The 23,225-nt window shown below is 42.1% G+C and overlaps 1 protein-coding gene across 1 annotated transcript in view; it reads right to left on the bottom strand.

Moving 5' to 3' along the window:
- MSH3 (mutS homolog 3) overlaps positions 1-23,225 on the bottom strand; it is a 198,399-nt gene that overhangs the window by 148,582 nt on the left and 26,592 nt on the right. The window contains 1 exon segment of the mRNA XM_045285208.1: positions 15,516-15,682. Within this exon segment, the coding sequence (XP_045141143.1) occupies positions 15,516-15,682 (167 nt within the window).

A 23,225-nucleotide genomic window follows, 5' to 3' on the forward strand; every position in this document is an offset into this window, starting at 1 on the left:
CACACAATGATAAATGATTTTTGTTCTTTGACACTAGATAACTGATCCCTTCGGCACCTCATGATCACACAGGCTGATATGAAGAAACCTAATTTCTTATATATCACTGACTCATTTATCACTGAGCTCACAAATAACACTAACTGATGCCTTCATGAAGCTAATCCAACAAAGGCATTTTCTCCACAAGCATGTACAGTACTAGACTTCTTGCACTTAGAAACACCACGGCACTTTAGGATGCTTGAGGACTGTTTTATAGAGAAAGTCTCCTGTAACAGGGCACAAAAATACAAAGAATGTGGAACTAGGTAGAAGTGAGAAGGCACTTGCTTACAGTATAATGATGTAACAAGAATTATCAACTGTTTAACCTCGCTTGAGAATGTGCATATCAGGCAATTCAAATGAGCAGGAATGTAAGTCTGGAATGTACTGATTCTGAGTTTACAAAAATATCTTAGCAAGTAGGTGAATTCATAGGCAGAGTCCATGCCTAATGAAAATCAACTCTACATTAAATCAAAGAATGCCAGAAGGGTATTCTTAAAGAAAGAGGGGTAAGGGGTGCTGAGGGAGAAGAGGAGAGGAAAAAAGGTAGAGGAGGAAAAATGTAGCAGGATTTCAATGCTTTAAAGACTCAAGATTTCAGCGAGTGGCTAAAAAGTCTCACACACACACAGATAAGAGGGGGAGGAAATTCCTGGCTGAACATAAGAGATAAGAGAATAATCCACAGAGTAATCAGAAAAAAACAAACAAATGGAAATTAGGATGATATCTCCCTGCTTGACAGGGCAAGAGTCATTGAAAGAACTAACGGGCAAATCTAAACTCACAAAGGTTTGGAGAAAAGCTCTGAACTTCCTAGCTTCACTTTCATGTATGTATGTATGTATGTATGTATGTATTTTTAAGCTTAAGGTACATAAATAAATAGATCCCTGTCAGTGACTTGATTCCAACTGATGGAGACTAGATCTTCACCAGAAGAGAGAGGCTCATCTTTCTCCCACTGAAGGCATCTTTGAACAAGTAGGAAAAAGAAAGGTCCAAAGAAAGAAGAAATAAAATCCAGAGGACAAATGGCTACAGGAATTAAATGGGCAAGGGGGGATTTTTGTGTTTCATGTTGCTACACAGTAGCACCCTAATAATAGTGTAAGCCGGAAATTTTAGCATCAAATAAAACTTGTGGCCTAAGGTGGCTTTGCCACTTACTACAGGCTTGCTAGGAGTCAGAAATGACTCAGGGGCAGTGGGTTTCTTATTGTGAGGAAAAGAGGTGGAGGGTGGAGGGAGGGTGAGCGGGGGAAGGGGAACTGAGATATATATATATTTTATAAAGTGCAGTAGGTTAAGCACTGGGTTGCTAAGCCCAAGGTCGGTGGTTCAAACCCACCCACCATGGGAAAGAGGGGCTGGCTGTTCCTGGGAAGACTACAGTGCCAGCAGCCCTAACAACAGCTTTACTCATCCGACAAGGCCACTATGAGTTGGGACTGACTCATGGCGGCAGTGAGTTTGACTGGGAGAAAAACATGTTTAGGGTATTAAAACTGACACCACAAGCCTCTAGGAGAAAGCCAAAGGAGAAAACGTGCTTTAAGTAATGAGAAAACTTTTATGTAATTAAATTCTCAACCCCAAATGAACAGGTGTATTTATAAAAATCGGGTAGGATTAGTAAAGCAAACGCTCATCTCATGTAATTGCTTCCAAGCTTGCTATGCAAGTAGCCACCTTAGGCGTTCGCTGAAATAATTAGTAAGGTCACCCTGTAGACGCCTCAAATGCTGTTTCTTCCTATTCAATTCTAGCAACAAACCTATCGTATGCACATCCCATTTAATATTTCCAAGTGCACATATTCCTGCTGAGCTACAAAGGAAACTTGCTATCATCTGAAGCCTATAGCAAACACTCTATAGAACTGTTGATAGCTGCCATCAATTCGGTTCCAACCCAGAGTGACCCCAAGAACAAAATAGTGAAACTTTCCACATCCTGTGCCATCCTCACAATTGTTAGATTTGAGCCCATTGTTGCAGTCACTATGTCTGTCCATATCCTTGAGGGCCTTCCTCCTTCCTCTACGTCGCCATTTTACCAACCCTGATTGATGTCCTTCTCCAGGGACTGGTCTCTCCTGACATGTCCACAGGAGGTAAACAGATGGGTTTGTCCTTCGGGCAGCCCATGAGCATCTCAATATGCTTTACTAGCACCAGAATTCAAAGGTATCAAGTGACTAAAAACTCACTGCCATCAAGTCGATGCCCCCTCATAGCGACCCTGTAGGGCAGGGTAGACTGCCTCTGTGTTTTTGAGACTGTAACTGTTTACAGAAGCAGAAAGCCCCATCTTTCTCCCATTGAGTGGTTTCAAACTGTGGATCTTACAATTAGCAGCTGAATACATAGCCACTGCACCACCAGAGTGCCTTATCAAATGACTACTACCTATTAATTTATCCTCTTTTTAATCCGGATTTTCAGATCTGTAGGTTAAGTATGACTATTGAAAGTGATAGCTATGCATACAAACATCTAGCAATACCAAGAAAATTACTGAAAATACAACTGAATTTCCACCAAGGGAGGAAACACTGTGAGCCATCAGGTCAATTCTACCCCTAACCACGCTGCATGAGGGAGTAGAACGGCCCTGGAGGGCTTCCCTGACTGGGATCCCTATGGTGGAAGAGTCCCAGTGGCACACTGGTGAAAGAGTACCGTCGCTAATCAAAAGGTTAGCAATTGAATGGCACAACCATTCAAGCATCTTCCTCTTCATGGAAGCAACCTGCTTCCACGAAGATGTGCAGCCATAGGAATCCTACGGAGCAGCTGTAGTCTCTCCTATAGGTCATTATGAGCCAGAATCAATTCAATGGCAGTGGCGTTTTTTAATTTTTATTCTTAACTGGAACCAGGTCTTTTCTCCCACGGAACAGCTGGTGGGTTTGAACTGTAAGCCCCCGAGGCAATTACTTACTCATCATCATTTTATTAAATGAATAAATATAAGTCGGATTTTTAATACTCAGCACATTCTCTCTTCAAGTGATGTCTTACACAGACATTCTACTACTGTTTATGAGATGGCTGCTATTTAATCCATTACCAATGTTACGACCACAATTTTCTAACTCTGTAATTTCACAATACTTAGATGAAATTCCTGTCTCATTACAAACAATAAGTAGGATGATAAAGAAATCAAGTTTGCATTTGCTATGTATTCTAGAAATGAGTAATGAAGGAAGAATGAGGAAGGTGGGAGGAGAAAGAGAAGGACAAGAAAAAGGAAATTATTTCCTACAAGCATGACAAGAGAACATTTTATGTGTCAGAGATGACGACCAGGCACGCCAGACCCATCTTTAAAATGGTCCCTTCCCTGAATAATGTTCCCATGTCGATTCTATTGTTTGTTCCATTAGCTGTTTCTTTGCCAAACTATAAGAACCTGAAAGGAATGGACCTTCTTTATTTTTGTGTCCTAACCACTCAGTAAAGACTTTGCACACAGCAAACACCGAACATGTTTTTAAGAATGGATTAATAATGCACAATTTAGAGAATATACTCACAAGCTGAGGATCTACTGGAAGCATCTATCAAATATAGAGATTTTGTAGAAATGGGTTATTAAGAGGGTAGTCAACTAGAATTTAAAATTAACAAGCTAGTTAAATGAATGAGTCTAAAGGCAGAATAAATGTAATAGGAAAGTAAGCTAGGATGGAAAATGGCGAGCAGTGCACCTTGGTTGCTGTTAGATGCTCTCGAGTCAGTTCTGACGCATAGGGACCCGACGCACAGCAGAAGGAAACACTGCCCGGTGCAGGGCCATCCTCGCAATTGTCTGAACTTACTGTTGCAGCCACGGTGCCAGTCCATCTCATCAGGGCCTCCCTCTTTTTCCCTGCCCCTCTACTTGACCACGTATGATGTCCTCCAGGGACTGGTCTCTCCAGAGAACATGGCCAAAGAATGTGAGACTAAGTCTCACCATGCTTGCATAAATGCAGTGTTCTGGATGCAAGACAAATTTGTTTTTCCATTTATCATCTACAGGACTTTCAACATTCTTCACTTAGAGCATAGCTCAAATGCATCGATTCTTCTTCAGTCTTCTTTATCCAAAATCTAACTTTCACATGCATCTAAGGCCCTTAAAAATACCATGGCTTGGATCAGGCGAATCTTAGTCTTCAAAGCCACTTCCTTGCTTTTCAACCCTTTAAAGAGGTTTGGTGCAGCAGATTTACCTAATGTGTCATTTGTTCTCTCGACTGTTGACTGTGGGTCTAAGCAAGATGAAATCTTGTTAACTCCAACATTTTCTCCATTTATCGGTATCATCTATCATTCTCCATTTATCACAATGGCCCACTGTGAGGATTTTGGTTTGCTTTACATTGAGTTGTACCCACACTGGAGGCTGCAATCCTAGATCTCCATCAGCAAATGCTTCAAGTCCTCACTTTCAACAAGCAAGGTCGCGTCATCTGCATGTCGCAGGTTGTTAAGAAGCCTTCTTCCGATCCTGATGCTGCATTCTTCCTCATTTATATGGCAGTTTCTCTGATGGTTGCTCAGCATTCAGATTGAATAAATATGGTGAGAGGATACAACCATGTCGTACATCTTTCCTGATCTTAAACCACATAGTATTCTCCTGTGTTCTCACCACTGCCTCTTGACCCATGTGCAGGTTCCGCATAAGCACAATGAAATGTTCTGTGATCTTCATTCTTCTTTCAGGAAGCTAATTCCCTTTTCAGGACTTTAAATTCATCTAAAAGTTTGGCTTTGGATAGTCTCTTTTTCTTCTTCTTAACTCAAGGCAATTCTTTCTATATTGGATTTGCCTCAAATAAATTTCAGAGCCTAAATTAAAAGTGAGCCCTGATGGCACAGTGGTTATGAGCTGGGCTGTAATCCTCAAGGTCTACGGTTCAAAATCACCAGCCACTCCGCAGGAGCAAGAAGGAATTTTCTACTCCCGCCAACGGTTACAGTCTCAGAAACTCTCAGGGGCAGTTCCACCCTGTCCACAGGGTTGCTATGAATTGGCAGTGACTCAATGGCCATGAGTTTCTGAGTAAATGAGACAAAATGTGGTAGTTACATAATCTGGTGTCAATTTGGGACTTGAGAGGATTGAGTAAGGGGGTGGAGCCTAGCCTGTCAATCGGATCATAGCCAATAAGGCCTCTGTGTGCGCATGGCCTTCTCTTGAGAATTTTGGGAACTCCTTGAATTTCCTCCTTGGAGACAGAAGGCACTTTCTCTCTCTGCTAACTCCCTGTGCGACGTCCCTGAAGAGAAGCCACATGGACCTACCCTGATGCAGCCCTGGAAGGTGGAGAAGCCACGTAGAAGCCCCTGCCAGCACTGAGATGCTTACGCCACTGGATCCAAAGACTTTCTGCCCACTGGCCTATGATCATCCTGCACTCAGTGTCATTGCATGTGTTTCGTGAGTCTGAAGTGGACTTTATAAATTGGTATCGGACATATGGGCTAATATTGGACTTATGGACTTGATCTGGACCGGGCTGGGACATTTTCTCAATATTCATCTGCTCCTGTATATAAAAACATTTGTTTAAAAAAAAAATCTTTCTTATACACAAATGCATGCTTATGAATTTGTTTCTCTAGTCTACCTGGAATGACACACAGAGACAAACATGGCCAGCACTGCCCCGCACCCCCATGTGCTTCCCTAACTCCTGCCACTCCCTACTCCCGCATGGGTCTCACCACACCTCTGAGCACATCACCGACGCAACTGAAGTTTTTGTTCAATCTGCTCAGATTTGTTAACTCAATGCCAATTTAAGACTCTTTCTACACCATAAAAATGTATGAAATCACAGGGCTGATTCCCTAATTACATGTTTTCAATACACCGTAAGTAAATATTTCACGACAGAAGTAGAAAATGGTTATTTGTGAAACACTTAACATTGGTTCAGGTTAAGAGTATCAGGCAGCTGATGCCCCGCAGAACCAATTCTACCCTTTCCCTGCTCAGGGGCTCCTTCTTCATCCGAGGGCGCCTCCCTCATCACCATCTTCCCCTGGGTTCTTTGAATTCACCTGAGACTTGAATTTCCTTCAAGTGCATTTGGCCCTTAATGTTTGTAGTTGGTTCTTTTCCTAATAAGAAAGAGACTTTGCAAGAAGGTGACATGGGCCAGGTATCGTGACAGGATGCTGAGAAAGAACTGGAAATTCTTTTTTGCACTCGGGATTGTCGATTCCTTGAGGAATGGGGTTATGTTGTTTAAAAGATATTCTAACATGCTGAAATTTCAGGTGACACATTAAATTTATAATAACTTTGAAAACTGAATTTTCTTTTTTCTTAATCAGATACAAGCATGTACAAAACTTAATTTCATTTCCATAGAATTACCACTCTTGCTGTGAAGAGACTGTCTGAAGATGATTAAAAAAAATAATAATGTAAAGAGTGAGGGGAAGTTGGCCCAAATCACGTATTTGACAAAGGACTATTATCTGGAATTTTTTTTTAATTGGGAGCCTCTTAAAATTCAAGAGGAAAAATGAGACATCTTACTGTAGAGGTTATACAGGTGAGATTAGCACATGAAACAACATGCAACATCGCCAGCCATTTGTTGTTGTTGGCAAGTGCCCTCCAGTTGGGTCCAACCCATAGTGTCCCGATGTATAACAGAAGGAAATGGTACCTAGACCGGCACCATCCTCACGATTCAACGTTGTTATGTGTGAGCTCACTGTTGTAGCCACTGTGTCGATCTCTCTCCGTGACAGTCTTTCTCATCAGTCATTAGGGAATATCAATTAAAACCATAATTATTGACAACTAAACACCTACAGAGGAGTCACAGTGGCACCACAATTAAGTGGTTGGCTGTTAACTAAAAGGCCGGTAGTTCAAACCTACCAGTCACTCCGAGGAGGACTATATGGCAAATCGATCTCATGAAGACGACAGCCTTGGAAACCACAGGGGACAGTTCTACTCCGTCCTTCAGGGCGGCCATGAAGCAGAATCAACGCAACAGCAACGTTGAGTCCCTGGGTGATGCACTGGTGCTCACCAAAGGCTAGTGGCTCCAGTCCACCCAGAGGTGACTCAAAAGAAAGTGCTGGTTATTCTCTTCCCCAAAAAGCCACCACTGAAAACCCAAGCAGCACAATTTCACACTGACATACATGACTTTGCCATGAGTCAGATTCAACTTGACAGCAATGGTTTTATTCAGCAACGTCTTGAGCCGCTATCTCTACCGTTGATCAGACACTGATGTGGTAAGCATTTATTTCAAAGGTCAGATCATGAAAGTCACTATTGTAGCATAAGAAATTCTTCTACTGATGTAAGTTGTCTCAACTAATCAGGGTCAGTTTTTAACCACGTATCTTTCTGAAAACCATGTAGTTTCAATAAATCATTCCATGTGCGACAGGTACATTGATCATACCAAGTGCAACAGGTAGGTTGTAACCGCACGTTCCTGTGAATGCTGGGTGCCATAAAGTCTACTCTGACTCGCAGAAACCCCACGTGCCAGAGAATGGCTGGTTCTTGGGGTTTTCTTGAGAGCAGGTCGCCTGGTCTTTCTCCTCCAGAGCTGCCAGGGAGATTCAAACTGGCCAACTGTAAGCTGAGTCTGGACTGCTGAGACCACCAGAGCTCCCTACCTTGTCCTGTTCCCTATCTCCTTCCTTCCTTCCTTTCTGCTCTTATTTTACACCCAACAATTGACATTTTCTACATTTTTTAGTATTATTATTTTCTCCATGTTTCCCCAGCCTTTAGGGGAACTGTTCATTTACTTAAATTCAACTGTCCCATCTAAAATCACACTTGTACGAGCCTGTGGGTCTCGGAAATCATATTGCTTATACACACACGTCATAGCATTCACTCTTTCCCACTATCCATGCAAAGCCTCAACATCCTACAAATGACCTCATCCAAACTAACATGAAGTCCATTAATATTGCCCTTGTAGCCATTTTTTCTCTAATGTATTATAATTCTAACTCTACACTTGTGGCTAGAATCTCATTTCAGAGGGTGTTCTCAGCTATACTGGTGGACAATCCTGAAATGGGATTAAGTCTTTCCCTTAGTAGAGGATATGAACCAAATCACACTCACCCCCTTTGACTCCCTGGCAGCAGGTCTGCTGAAAGATAAAAACCACACCACCATCAAAGCCAACCCCTTGGTGTCTAAGAGCCCTCTCAATCACTGAGAGAAGTCCCAGGACCATCAGAAGAAGAGCACACAGGAAATCTCTACCTGAAGTGGCAGAGGCCGAGATGAGAGGCACCATGACTGTGACACTGAGACTACAGGACAGGAAAAGAAGCCACACTGAGGCCAAGGCCAAGGCAAGGAACCATGAGGCAGAACAGAGGACCAGTGCTGAGATCATGAACTGTGAGGCAAAGCCTTCCTGGTCCATGGAAGCAGGGGCCAAGGGACCATGTGATTAAAGAGACTGATGACCAGAGACAGACATGGCTGCTGGCTGTGGATCAATGACTGTATCCTTAAGGTTTTCTGATCCTGGATTGTGGTAAACTATTCACTTCCCTTATAAACTCTCATAATTGTGAGTTTTGTCTGTGGGTTCCATGTGGTCACTGGAATGAAAAGAATTATCCAACTCAGCAAAGAAGGAGAGAGGCGTGGCAAGAGTGGTTGTGTCAGAGTAGGTAAAGAAGGACAGGGAGTGAAGGCTTGTCTGAGTCCTGCCTCGTGGCAATAGGAAACTCAGAGGAGGTCAAATATGTACTCGCCTACCTCCTGTGCCCCACCCTCCATTTTCATAAAGCCCACCTCCTGCATAAGTCTTCCATGATGGGTAAGTTCCCATTTATCAGGGCAAAACTGAGTATCCTCTAGCATGTTCATCTGAGTTGTCTAAAAATCAGCTTCTCTGAGACCTAGTAAATATTAGGCAGCATGTGTGTGTTGCTTTCATCAGCTTCCTTTCATCAGTGTATTAGAAGCAGATAGCGTCTCGAAATCAAAGGTTAACTTTTCAGAGCTATCTTAATTGCAGTTAGTACAAGTGTCTAAAATCATTGTTTCCCAGTTGCTTACCTGCGCTCTTACAACAAATGCAAGAGTAACAATTAAAATAGTAAGACCGAGTCCCTACGACCCAAAGTGAAATGTTATCAACACGTTATAAAAGTAAGTTAGCCTAGGGAACATTAGTAATTCTTTTCTTTTCAAGTAGACTTCATTTTTGCGGCAAGAAAGCAGCAAAGACTATGTGCTGATGCAGTCTCTGAGCTTTGAGCTCTTGGTATCATGGGAACGCCCATCCTGAAGCAGGCTGGGGCATTTTGAATTTTGAGAAAACCAGGATCAACTCTGCAGATCCCTGGTGGTATAATGGTTATGTGTTGGGCTGCTGACCACAAGGTCAGCAATTCAAAACCACCAGCTGCTCCTCCAGAGAAGGATGAGGTTGTCTCCTGCTGTAAAGAGTTACAGTCTCAGAAACCCACGGGGGCAGTTCTCCTCTGTCCCCTTGGTGTCTATGAGCCAGCATCGACTCGGTGGCTTTGAGCTTGGTTTTTGGTAGGTTCAAATCTAAGAAGATGTACACAGCGTGGCCATGTGCTGGAGATTCCTGCGGGCGGTGGTGTCAAACTCAGGTGCTTCGAGGACTTCTTTCTACTGTTCCTCTCGCTCCCGAATCAAGAACCCTGAAAAGTGGCTAACACAGAATCCCCGAGAGCAAGGTCCACCAAGAGTGACTGAGCACGCAGCGCAGCCTTGGGGCCTTGAACACTGGGGTGTCCAGCTAAGGGGTTGCACGGGGCTAGGGACACACTGGATCCTTTTTAAATTAAAAAAAAATTTTGAAATAGTTTTAGTTTATTGCCATTTGTTTGACAACTACTCATTATACGTTATCATGTGCTATCAAGTACATAGGCCTGTAACTTGAGATATAAAAATAAACATAAAGGTGGTAGGTACTCTTGTTTTGAAATTAAAATTTAGAGAATATAAAATCCTTTGGAGACCTCTAGTGGCCAATGCAAATAATACAAAGGTTACAAGATCCTACTATTTTTCTTTATCTTTTCATCCCACTTTTCCACAGTTTTTTAAAAGCTCCTTTCTAACCCCAAGCCAGTCTTTCACCCTCTCCATGTAGCGTTCACAGATGATTTCTTCAACTCCAAATATCTAACAGTAATTGACAAGAACTATAAACCACGTTTACCTCCCTCTGAATTTAGTGCAGAAGAATATATGGGATTTTAAATTTAAGACTCAAGAAATATCACCATGCTTACAACAAATAGGAAGATATCACCGAAAACAAAATAAAACAAAACAAACAGTCTACTAAAAATAGCACTGGTGCTGTCCTGTAAATATGGAAAAGAAAAATCATACCTATGTCCCTTGTCTTTTTTATTTTATCCTTTTTCCCTTCCTCCCTCCCGTATTGTCCAGAATTATTTCTCAAGTTAATAGAAAACAAGTTTCATGTGTCACAATAGAACCACTAGTATTTAGGCAAAAAATTAAGTTACAGCCATGCCTTACACAATAAACTTAAATAAAGCCAAATGAACTAAAGAGTTAACTGCTAAAAGTTAAATAAAAACAAGACAAAAAATAAATAAAAACTAACAAAACAAAAAGAAACTAACATAAAATATCCATGAACACTGAAATGTTTTCAGTAGAAACACCCTTTTTAGGATGAAAATAAAAGAATGCTTCTAGAAGCATGGAGGAGCTCATTGGTTGAGTCTATTTAGTCAACTAGCTCATTTATATTTAATCTACATTTAATTATCTAAACTAATCAAATATATGCTCAGTGGTGAAAGAAAAAACCAATAAAGATATAGGAAATATTAGAAATATAATTTTTAGGCTACCTCTAAATGAAACTTTTGAAGATTAAAAAACTTAACAAAGAATATATGCTGAGAAGAGCATCCCTTATCAGTGTACTGTTTAACTTTTAATTGTTAGGTGAGTTTTGAATATACTATCAGAAAGAGACTAAAAACAAAAAATTGAGGAAGAATTTTTCATCTATCTAATGAGCAAGTGTTCAAAAAGCCCTCCTATTACTATACTATTACAGTGGCAATCGAGCACTGTATTAATATTTGTACCCTGCACCCAAGTAATTCTCCTTTCAGGAGTTTCTCTTAATAAACGAGTCCAAAATGCAGTCAAAGATTCCTATGCATGGACTCAGACTCCAGCAATATTTACAACACTGAAGAAAAAAAAAATTAGCACAACATAACCAAAGGGGAATGGGTAAATAAACGAGGATACATGTGTGCGGTTTGCAAGTCATGCAGTAGTTGTGCTTCAGGAGTACCCACTGAAATGTTTGCAGATGGCACAGCATTATCTAGCTTCAAAATAATACCAGAAGACAGTGAGTGGAGTTATGGATAAAACGAGCTTGGTTCTGCATTGGTAAATACTAAAGTGGGTGGGTAGGGCCATAGGGGTTCACTATACCATTCTGTATAATGCTGCATGTTTGAAATTTTCCATATTTAAAAGTTAAGGATTATGTAGGGAGGGAATATTAAGTTTAAAAAATCAGGCTTCAAACTGATTTTGCAGCTTGAGTCCAAGATTATAAATGAAAAAGGTAGCACAGAAAATGAGGCATAGACAATGAGAAACCAAAATGTGACCATAGAGTTAAAATTACACAACTCCCCAGAATCCTAGACAACGTTCCAAAATTTTGGGGTGACACCATCCATCCTACCTCTGCACGCCAACCACATTAGTCTCCCAAGAATGTCCTTTATCCCAGGACCTTGCGCACTCTGAAGTAACAGACGGCAGATGTTTAGTCTACGAGTTCCTTTTTCCCCACATTGGGCACCCACTCAAGTACTCCCTCAACGCAAGAATACTTTGTTCTATTAAACTGGCATTCTATGATGCTCACCTTCCTGACACAACCACTGAAGACAAAGCGGGTGAATAAGCAAAAGTGGTGAAGAAAGCTGATGGTGCCTGGCTATCAAAGGATATAGCGTATGGGGTCTTAAAGGCTTGAAGGTAAACAAGCAGCCATCTAGCTCAGAAGCACCAAAGCCCACATGGAAGAACACATCAGCCTGTGTGAACACGAGGTGCCAAAGGGATCAGTTATCTGGCGTCAAAGCACAAAAAATCATATCATTGTGTGCTCACCTCCATCATACGATCACTGAAGACAAATGGGCGCATAAGCAAATGTGGCGAAGAAAGCTGATGGTGCCCGGCTATCAAAAGGTATAGCGTCTGGGGTCTTAAAGGCTTGAAGGTAATCAAGCGGCCATCTAGCTCAGAAGCAACAAAACCCACATGGAAGAAGCACACCAGCCTATGCAACCACGAGGTGTCGAAGGGATCAGGTGTAAGGCATCATCAGAACAAAAAATCTTACCATAGTGAATGATGGGGGGAGTGCAGAGTGGAGACCCAAAGCCCATTAGTAGGCCACTGGAGATCCCCTTGCAGAGGGTCTCGGAGAGGAAACGAGCCAGACAGGGTGCGATGTAGCAACGATGAAAAATACAGCTTTCCTCTAGTTCCTAAATGCTTCCTTTCCCCCCACCCCCCATTATCATGATCCGATTTCTACCTTGCAAGTCTGGCTAGACCAGAGGATATACACTGGTACAAATGGGAACAGGAAACATGGGGAATCCAGGCGAATGATCCCTTCAGGACCAGTGGTGTGAGGGGCGATACAGGGTGGGTGAAGGGAGAGTGGGTTGGAAAGAGGGAACTGATTACAAGGATATATATGTGACCTCCTCCCTGTGGGATGGACAACAGAAAAGTGGGTGAAGGGAGACGTCGGACAGGAGAAGATATGACAAAATAATAATTTATAAACTATCACGGGCTCATGAGGGACGGGGAAGTGGGGAGGGAGGGGAAAAATGAGAAGCTGATGCCAGGGGCTTAAGTGTAGAGCAAATGTTTTGAGAATGATGAGGGCAATGAATGTACAAATGTGCTTTACATAATTGATGTATGTATGGATTGTGATAAGAGTTGTATGAGCCCCTAATAAAACTATTGAAAAAAAAAAAAAAAGAGGTGCTGTTTCCCAAGGCCGGCCTCGCTAAGGTTTTGTGCAGTCCACATGACTTGCTTTTCCACAGTACTGTACAATCTTCAAAGAACCAACTCACTGGACAAGCTCCCTTTGATCACAAGATTGTAAATGGCATTTCCACAGAAACCACTTCACAGCAGCCGCAGCCGACTGAGGCCCGCTTGTAAAGCTCTCTAAAGAAATACAGAGTGGATCTGTTAAATTGCCAGAGTCTGTTTTTTAACAGTTATTAGCTATAGGTTTTAAGAGTTGACTTAATATTTGTATCTATTTTCTGTAACTTCTAGTTTCTCCTAAATTAATGTGTATTAGTGTCATGATCAGAAAAATAAAAGATGATAGCTACTTTGAAAAAAGTTGGATGCAAATGAAAAAGGAACACGTTTAACCCTTAGGACATAGGAACATAATCAATTAGCTTGACTTTCCAACAAATTTTTCATTCTGCTACGTGACATCCTTCTGATGTCCAAGTCTCTCAAAACAGGTAGCCCGCCACGTAGGACGTATTGGACAAACTACACTTAGGTCTTTTTTTTCATGTGTGCATCTTATCCTTAGTAACTTGTTGTCATGTGTTGCACATGTGTGGAAGGAATTAGCTGATGCACCATTTGCAGATGATCAATTTAATGATTTTGCTGAAAATATTGTAGTAAAGGTTTCATTTTCTAAACAGGTCAGGGGGTTCAGTTGCTTGAAAATAGAGATCTAGATGTTAACTACTTTGCTAAAGTCAACCAGCAGGTTCAGGAAGCAGTGAGCTTTTAACACACACACACACACACACACACACACACACACAATGAAGGGGGAAAAAAGAATCAAATATAACTCTGACCCATTTTCTGACCAAACACACCATCCCTGCTCCCAGGGATAAATTCAGATGATCCAGAACTTTCCATGGAGTTACTACCACAACTGACAAACGTCATCCAACCCCTTTTCAGGGTCGAAGTAAATGTTTATGATATGTGTATATTTTTAGACACCTGCATGTGTGTGGAAGCCCTGGTGGTATTGGGCTGTGATCCATAAGGTCAGCAGTTCAAGAGCACCAGTGGCTGCGCAGGAAAAGGACGGGGTCTGCTACTCACACAAAGAGTCACAGTCTCAGAACACAGAGAGTTCTGTCCTAGCCTACAAGGGAGGCCATAAGTCAATGGCAGGGAGGGTTGTTTTGGGGTTTTTTTTGGTGTAAGTGTTGAAATATATCCATAAGTTTATGTGTAATGTTTTTAAAACAAATAAGGATTGGGTATATAAAGATACTTGTAAGAGACACTAATAATGAAAATTTTAAAAGAGGTATAGGATTTATATCAGAACTTACTTACAACAGAGTTGTCTGAGCAGAGCTCCATCCTAAGTTGGGGACTATCTGCATATACAGTCTTCTTCACTCCAGTCCTGGCTTGCCTTTCCCGTCTCTTCTCTCACCATAGCCTTCCTTATGACAGGAGAGTGTCTCCCCAAAGAGACAACTTCCGATTTATAGGTTCTCAACACATCATATCTTAGAAATCCACGTAGGTGCAACATCTGCCTCACCTACTGGGGTTCTATGCCCTGACAGACATGCAGCATGCCACATGCTAGCACAAACTCAAGAACTCAAAATCTCACTGCTATCAAGTCAATTCTGACTCATAGGGACCCTATAGGACAGGGCAGAACTGCCTCTGTGAGTTTCTGAGACTAACTCTTTATGGGCGTAGAAAACCTCGTCTTTCTCCTGAGAAATGGCTAGTGGTTTCGAACTGCTGACCTTGTAGCAAGCAGCCCAATGTGGAACCACTACACCACCAGGGCTTCCTACATGCCTGGCACACTACCTTATAAATAAAAATGTGGCCTTCGCTCTAGTACAAAAAGCCAACCTGTAGGCACAGAGTGTATTCAGACTCATAGCACCCATAAAGAACAGGAGCACTGCCCCATAAGGTTTCCATAGCTGTGATCTTTCAAAGCAGGTGGCCACACCTTTCTGACACGTCTGCCGGGTTTGAAGCACAGTTAGCATTTGAATGTGTAACTACCAAGGTCCTTTAGTAAATAAATCTACTGAACAAGAATTGACACTTGCAGCACAGAGAAAGCATTTCTAAAACAAAATGAAATGAACTCTAAATTGTCTCTACAAACCAAATATGAATGGCCAATTAAAATCATTACATAATATCCTGAGCCCCTTGAAGGAGATGTCTATTGAGTCCTATAGTAAAGTGATATCACAGCTAATTTCATTTTTTTTCAATTTGCGTTCACTATTGTTGAAATTTCACCCTTACTGGCGAAAGGGTTAGAACTTTCTGTATCAATCAGCTTCCTGTTCCAGGGTCAGCCTGCACCAGCTCACCTGACGGCAGTTGCCCTAAGGACGAGCGCCTCCGTGTGGACTGACAAGTCTGAGGGCAGCAGCAGCTCCACCGGCTGCAGGCACGAGATCCGAGTTTCCAGCTCAGAGCGGGAAGCCGAGTCCTGGAAACTATCAAACACAACCTCGCCCGTCGCAGGCTGCACTCCCTGGGAAAAAAAAAAAGAGTCCCGGTTATAACTGTCACAGGGCAGATACACTGGTAATGGTAAAGGAGAGGCACTCACTAGTATATACTCCGCTCCCAAGGTGTCTGAGAGGAGTCAGATTTTACCCTTATCTAAATTATACCAGTACCGAAACCAGGCAAGGTTGGTGAGACTTCATTTCACATGCTTTGCACACATCAGGAGAGACCAGTCCCGGGAAGATGCTTGGTAAAGTAGAAGGCAGACAAAAAGAGGAAGGCCCTCCATGATATAGATGGACTGACACAGGGCTGCCACAATGGGCTCAAACTTAACAACAACGTGAGGATGTGTTGGTTCTGTTGTACATCGGGCTATAATGAGTCGTAACACACTTGACGACACCGAACGACAACAAACAAGAGATTTTGTAGACAGCCTTGTTACCAGGTCTGGCTCTAAGACACCGAGCTGAGGGACTGAGACATCTCAAACCCTTAGGGGCATCTAGTCCCTCCTCTGTGGGTGGAAATAAATTAGTCTGTTTTCTTCACTGCACTGCTCTAAGGATCAACTTACTGAGCAGTGAGTGATGGGTAAACATGATAGTGGGGCAGAAGAAAAGAAAAATGAGGAAAGAAAGGAAATATATATTTATAGGTATTTATATAGATATGTATATATGTAAATATTTAAATATAGGTATCTTTTAATAAATGTATCTATATTGCATATATTGCATACACCAAGGGCACAGATGGGCTTTTGGCCTCTATTTAAATCTTACTCCAATAGAAGAACGGTTTGTTCTAATAATGTGGTACTGTAGCATACTCACACTCCCAAAAAAATTGCTGAAGACAAAATTGGTGTATAAGCAAATGTGGTGAAGAAAGCTGATGGTGTCCAGCTATCAAAAGATATAGCTGTGGGGCCAGCACCAATCCAAGCTATGTTGACCCCCACCCTAGAAGAATGTACTACAGAGGACATCACTGAAGATATAGGCAGGGAGAGTGGTTGGTCTGTCCTGACCACATGGGAGTAAACAAAGAGGGAAAGAGAGACGAGGGAAAGAGTGGAGCTGATCCTGGTCCACCAAGCCTTGAGGATGACATCCCTGCTCAGAGTAGCCAGTGCACAGAGAGCCCCATAGGGCCAGCCCCAACACGAGACACAACGTCCCCTCAACGGCCGACAGCGCTATGGAGACAACATTGGAGACAGTGTGGGAATTGTGTCCGGTCTGTCCCCCCCAGAGCAGGGTGAACCACAAAAGGAGAATAGAACAGCAAGTAGAGCAAAGTCCCCGAGGAAGTCCCAAAACAAACTTCTGACTTGGGGGAGGGGGAGGGGTGTCACTACTTGGTACCTCATCAGACCTGGTTGGAAGAAATTCATAAAAGTTAGCTGATAGACCTGGAACTATTTAGAGGGTGGTGGGGTTTTTTCCCCTCCTTTTTAATTTTTTTAATTCAAAAAAATTTAATGTCTATCTATATGGCAGGATAAACAATCCCAAGAAGAAAGCAATGGGACTGATGCTTCTGGGGGGACCAGAGGAGAGAACAAGACAGGGAAAGGGAGTAAGAGGTCAACAAACTCAGGGATAAGGGAACAACAAGGGATCTAAAATCGACCAGCGAGGAGGGAATAGAATGCCTGGTGGGGTTAATCAAGTGCAATGTATCCCAGAGGAATTATTGAGAGCCAAATGAAGGGTTAGCATGAGAGTGGGGCAGAAGGAAATTTTTTTAAAAACAGAGGATAGAACTAGGAGGCAAAAGCTATATATAGGTGTATAAATATAAGCAGGTACATTATGTAAATATATTAATACATAATGATGACTATTGGTCTACACACATACATTTACATGTTAAAGTATTAAGGTTGTAGGCGGACTTTGGGCATCTACTTTTTATTTAAGCCAGAGTGTTTTATTTTTTAATTCAGAGTTGTAATTTTAGATCATATTGATCAACTCCCTGATGCAAAGATTTCCTCCTTTCCTCCCACATCCTGATTTTTATTGATTATATATATTTTTTAATTATTATTTTTCTAATCATTTTATTGGGGACTCATACAACTCTTTTTTTTTCCTTTTTTTTTTCATCAATATTTTTTTAATCAATTTATTGGGGCTCATACAATTTATCACAATACATAGATCAATTGTGTAAAGCACATTTATACATTTGTTGCCCTCATTATTCCCAAAATTCGCTTTCCTCTTGGGTTCCCGGAATCAGCTCATTTTCCTTTTTTTCCCCTCCCCCTCCCTTCCTCCTCCCCTCTCCCCCATGCACCCTTGATAATTTATAAATTATTATTGTATCTTATATTACACTGTCCGGCATCTCCCTTCACCCACCCCTCTGCTGCCCGTCCCCCAGAGAGGAGGTTATATGTAGCTCCCTGTGATCCATTCCCCCTTTCTATACCCCATTTCCCTCCTGGTATCGCCACTGTCACCCCTGGTCCTGAGAGGTTCATCTGTCCTAGATTCCCTATGTTTCCAATTCCCATCTGTACCGCTGTGCATCATCTGGACTAACCAGGTCTGCAAGGCAAAATTGGGGTCCTGGTAGTTGGGGGGAGGAAGCGTTTAAGAACTAGAGGAAGGTTGTGGGTTTCATTACTGCTATACTGTACCCTAAGTGACTCATCTCCCCACTACCCCTCTGCAAGGTATGTCCAGTTATCACAATCCATGCACACATACATTTTGTCAAGCACATTTGCACATATGCTGCCATCATCCTTTTTAAAACATTACCTTTCCACTTAAGCCCTAGATATCAATTCCTCATTTGCCCCCTCCACCACCCTCATGAAACCTTGATAATTTATAAATTATTATTTTTTTCATGTCTTATACCAACCACTGTCTCCCTTCACCTACTTTTCTGTTGTTCATCCCCCCTGGAAGGGGGTTATATGTAGATCATTGTGATCAGTTCCCCCTTTCTTCCCCCCACCTTCCCTTTACCCTCCTGTTATCACTACTCTCATTATTGGTCCTGAAGGAGTAAACTCCTGGATTCCCTGTGTTGCAAGCTCGTATCTGTACCAGTGTACATGCTCTGGTCTAGCTGGATTTATAAGGTAGAATTGGAATCATGATAGTGGGGGAGAGGAAGCATTAAAGAACTACCCTGTTTCCCCAAAAATAAGACCTACTTAGTTTTGCCTCTCACTGAAATATAAGGCATCCCCCCCCAAAAATGGACCCCTGAAGCTACCGCAACTCTGGACTCTGGACTGTAGCGGTGGATGCCGCCACACAGCTCACTATTGGCCGCAGAGCAGCTGGAGCAGACAGAAGTGTGAGGTCTCTTTTAATAAAACAATAAACAATAACTGTGTACAGTATTCTTCATTAAAAATAAGACATCCCCTGAAAATAAGACCTACCGCATCTTTGGGAGCAAAATTAATATAAAACACTGTCATATTTTCGGGGAAGCAGGGTAGAGGAAAGTTGTATGTTTCAATGGTGCTATACCGCAACCTGACTAGCTCATTTCTTCCTTGTGACCCTTCTGTAAGAGGATGTCCAATTGTCTACAGATGGGCTTTGGGTCTCCACTCCATGCTCCCCCTCATTCACATCGGTATGATTTTTTGTTGTGGGTCCTTGATACGTGATCCCATCGATACCTCATGATCACACAGGCTGGTGTGCTTCCTCCATGTGCATTTTGTTGCTTCTCAGCTAGATGGCCACTTGTTTATCTTCAAGCCTTTAAGACCCCAGACACTGTATCTTTTGATAGCTAGGCATCATCAGCTTTCTTCACATTTGTTATACACTCATTTTTTTCTTCAGCAATCGTGTTGGGAAGGTGAGCATCACGGAATGCCAGGTTATTAGAACAAAGTGTTCTTGCGTTGAGGGAGTACTTGAGTAGAGGTCCGACATCCATCTGCTACCTTAATACTTAACATATAAATATATGTAAATAAACCTATTTCCCTATTGTTATGTATAAATATATTTACATATGTACATGCCTATATTTAGACCTCTATAAATGTCCTTTGCCTCTTAGTTCTTTCCTCTATTTCCTTTTACTTTCTTCTTGTTCCACTATCATGTTCGGACTTTATGCAGGTTTCAGGAATTCCTCTCGGCTACATTGCTCTTGATTAAGCCCTACCAGGCATCCTACGCTCTCCTCTCCATCAATCTTAGACCACTTGTTGTTCCCGTGTCCCTGGGTTTGTTAACCCCTATCCTTTCTCCTGCCTCCCCCTGTCCCGTGCCCCCCCAGAACCATGGGTCCTGTCGCTTTCTCATCCGGATTATTTATCCTGCCTATCGTATCTAGATAGACATGCAGAGACAATAATAAGCACGAAAACAAGACAAAGCAAAACAACAACAAAACCAATGACAAAAAAAAAAAAAAAAGTCTATAAATAGTTCCAGGTCTGTTTGTTGACCTTTAGGAATGTTTTCCAGTCAAGTCTGATGTGTGCCACACCCTAGCCACAAAGTTTACTTTTGGTATTCCTCTGGGACTTCATTGATTTGCTCCCCTTGCTGCTCTGTTAAACATCATTAGTGTTTCACTCCAGTGTGTTGGAGTCAGATCGGGCACAATTCCCACACTGTGTCTCCAGTGTTATCCCCCACAGCCCTATGGGGTCATTGAAGGACATCGTGTCTGTGTCTCATGGTGGGGTCAGCCTTATGGTCCTCTCCATGCATTGGTTGCTCTGAGTAGGAATATCATCCTCGGGGCTCAGTGGGCCAGGATGTGATCCACTATCTCTCCTTAGCTCTGCATTTGCTCCTGTGTGCTCTGATCAGATGTGCTCCTCTCCTGGAGTTGGAGCTTCAGTGCTGTCCTCTGAAGTGCATTTTTCTGGGAGGCCAGGGAAGGAGATCCACATAGTTGGGATTGGGACCAGCCCCGCAGACTTCTCTGTTGGTTCCCTACTTCATGCCGGTATGTTGTACTCATGTCTTGGCATACTGGCTTGAAGTATGATCCCTCTCTCTCCTGTGGAGATATAAACAATACCCTCCCCTTGGTGGGTTATTTGGGCCTCTACTTAAGTCCTCCCTAAATACAAGAACATTTTGTTCTAATAACCTGGCACTGTGTGATACTCACCTTCCCGACCCAATCGCTGAAGACAGAAGAGGTGCATAAGCAAATGTGGTGAAGAAAGCTGATGATAGCCTGGCTATCAAAAGATATAGTGCCTGGGGTCTTAAAGGCTTGATATTAACAAGCAGCCATCTATCAAAAAATCAGCAAAGCCCACATGGAAGAAGCACACCAGCCTGTGAAGTGTCCGCAGGATCAGATATCATAAGATCAAAAGCAAACAATTATATCGATGTGAAGGAGAGGGGTCAGAGTAGAGACCCAAAGCCCATCTGCAGACAACTGGACATCCCCTCACAGAAGGGTCACATGGAAGGGACGATTCAGCCACGGTTTAGCACCAATAAAACACACAACATTCCTCTGGTTCTTTAATGTTTCCTATCCCCCACTATCATGACCCTAGCTCTATCTCACAAATCCTGCTAGACAGGAAAATGTACATTGGTATACAGATAAGAGTTTTAGACACAGGGAAGCCAGCACAGATAAACCCCTCAGGAACATTAATGGGAATAACGACATCAAGAGTGGGGGCAGGGGAGGGAGAGGAAGGGGGGATCTACAGCAATGATGGATATGTAAACCCAACACCACCAGAGGAAGATGAACAACAGAAACGTGGGTGAAGAGATATGAAAAAATAATATATAATTTATCAAGGGTTCAAGAGGGTGGAAGGGTCGGGGAGGGAGGGAAAAAAGAGGAGCTGATAATAAGGGCTCAAGTAGAAAGATAATGTTTTGAAAACGATTATGGCAACATATGTACATGTTTGCTTGATATAATTGCTTTGTGGATCATTATAATATCTGTAAGAGCCCCCAATAAAATGATTTAAATTTTTTAAAATGATATAGTGTCTGGGGTCCTAAAGGTTTGAAGTTAAACAAGCGGCCATCTAGCAGGGAAGCAGCAAATCCCACAGCACACCAGCTTATGTGATCAGGAGGTGTTGAAGGGAATAGAAGGTCAAAACATGATAGTCGGAAAGGAGGGAAAGAGAGGAAAGAAGTAGGAGGCAAAGTGTATTTATAGAGGCATAAATACAGGCACATACATATGTAAATATATTTATATATTAACAATAGGGGCACATTTCTATGTACATATATTATATGTTAAATAATACAGTAGCAGACAGACATTGGGTCTCTACTGAAGTTGTCAATACAAGAACACTTTATGCTAATAAACTGGTATTCTGTGATGCTCACCTTCATGACAGGATCACAAAATGGGTACATAAGCAAATGTGGTGATGTTGCCCAGCTATCAAAAGTGTCTGGGACCTTAAAGGCTTAAAGATAAACAAGCAGCCATCTAGCTGGGAAACAACAAAGCCCACGTGGAAGAAACACACCAGCCTATGTGATCATGAGTTGTATATGGGATCAGATATCAGGCATTAGAAGACCCAAAACAAACAATCATATTGATGCAAATGAGGAGGGGGGAGGAGGTGGAGTGGAGACCCAAAGCTCATCTGTAGACAATTGGACATCCCCATTTTTGCAAGGGTCACGAGGAAGGGACAAGCCAGCCAGAGAATCCAGGACAGATAAATCCCGCAGGAACAATAATGGGAGTAGGGATACCATGAGGGTGGGGGGGTGGGGGTGTGAAAAGAGAAAAGGGGAACCGATCACAATAATCAATGTACAACCACCCCCATCAAGGGGGGTGAACAACAGAAATGGGGGGAGACAACAGTCAGTGTAATACAAGAAAATAATAATAATTTATAAATTATCAAGGGTTCGTGAGGGAGGGCAGGGAGGAGGAAAAATCTGAGGAGCTGATACCAAGGGCTCAAGTAGAAAGAAAAAGTTTCGAAAAGGATGATAGCAACATGTACAAATGTGTTTGACATAATGGATGTATGGATTGTTATAAGAGCTGTAAGAGTGCTCCCCCCAATAAAAAGATTTTTTTTAAAAAGAGAATGTTTTAAAGCTGATTGTGGTAAGAAGTGTACAGCACTGCTTGATGTGACTGAACTATGGAATGTTATGATATCTGCAAGAGCTCCCAATAAAACAATAAAAAATGTAAAAGAAAGCATACACACACTTTGTAAATGAAAAGGCACCAAACTAGCAGCAGTTATTGGCATTAAAGTAATGAGACAGGCATTGAGTAAACTGGGCACCACAGTAGTAGCAAATTACTACTACATCATGTAACTATATAAAAGTACAATTTTTGCAAAAACAAAACAAATATAATGAACTCTCAATGAACCTCGAGTACATCTTTTCTCAGTGAAACAGTCAATGACTTAAATGACTATTTCACTGGATAGAAACTACTGCTTCTCACCTAAGCCAATAAACTGGAAGGTCAATGGTTTGGAGATCATGGTTAGAGGTGTTGAGAGATCAATGGTTTGGAGATCATGGTTAGAGGTGTTGGAGATTAATGATTTGGAGATCATG

This window comes from Echinops telfairi, unplaced genomic scaffold, assembly GCF_000313985.2.
Source record: "Echinops telfairi isolate 266 unplaced genomic scaffold, ASM31398v2 ScPeMD7_7469;HRSCAF=8507_1, whole genome shotgun sequence".
NCBI classification, from domain to species: Eukaryota; Metazoa; Chordata; class Mammalia; order Afrosoricida; family Tenrecidae; genus Echinops; species Echinops telfairi.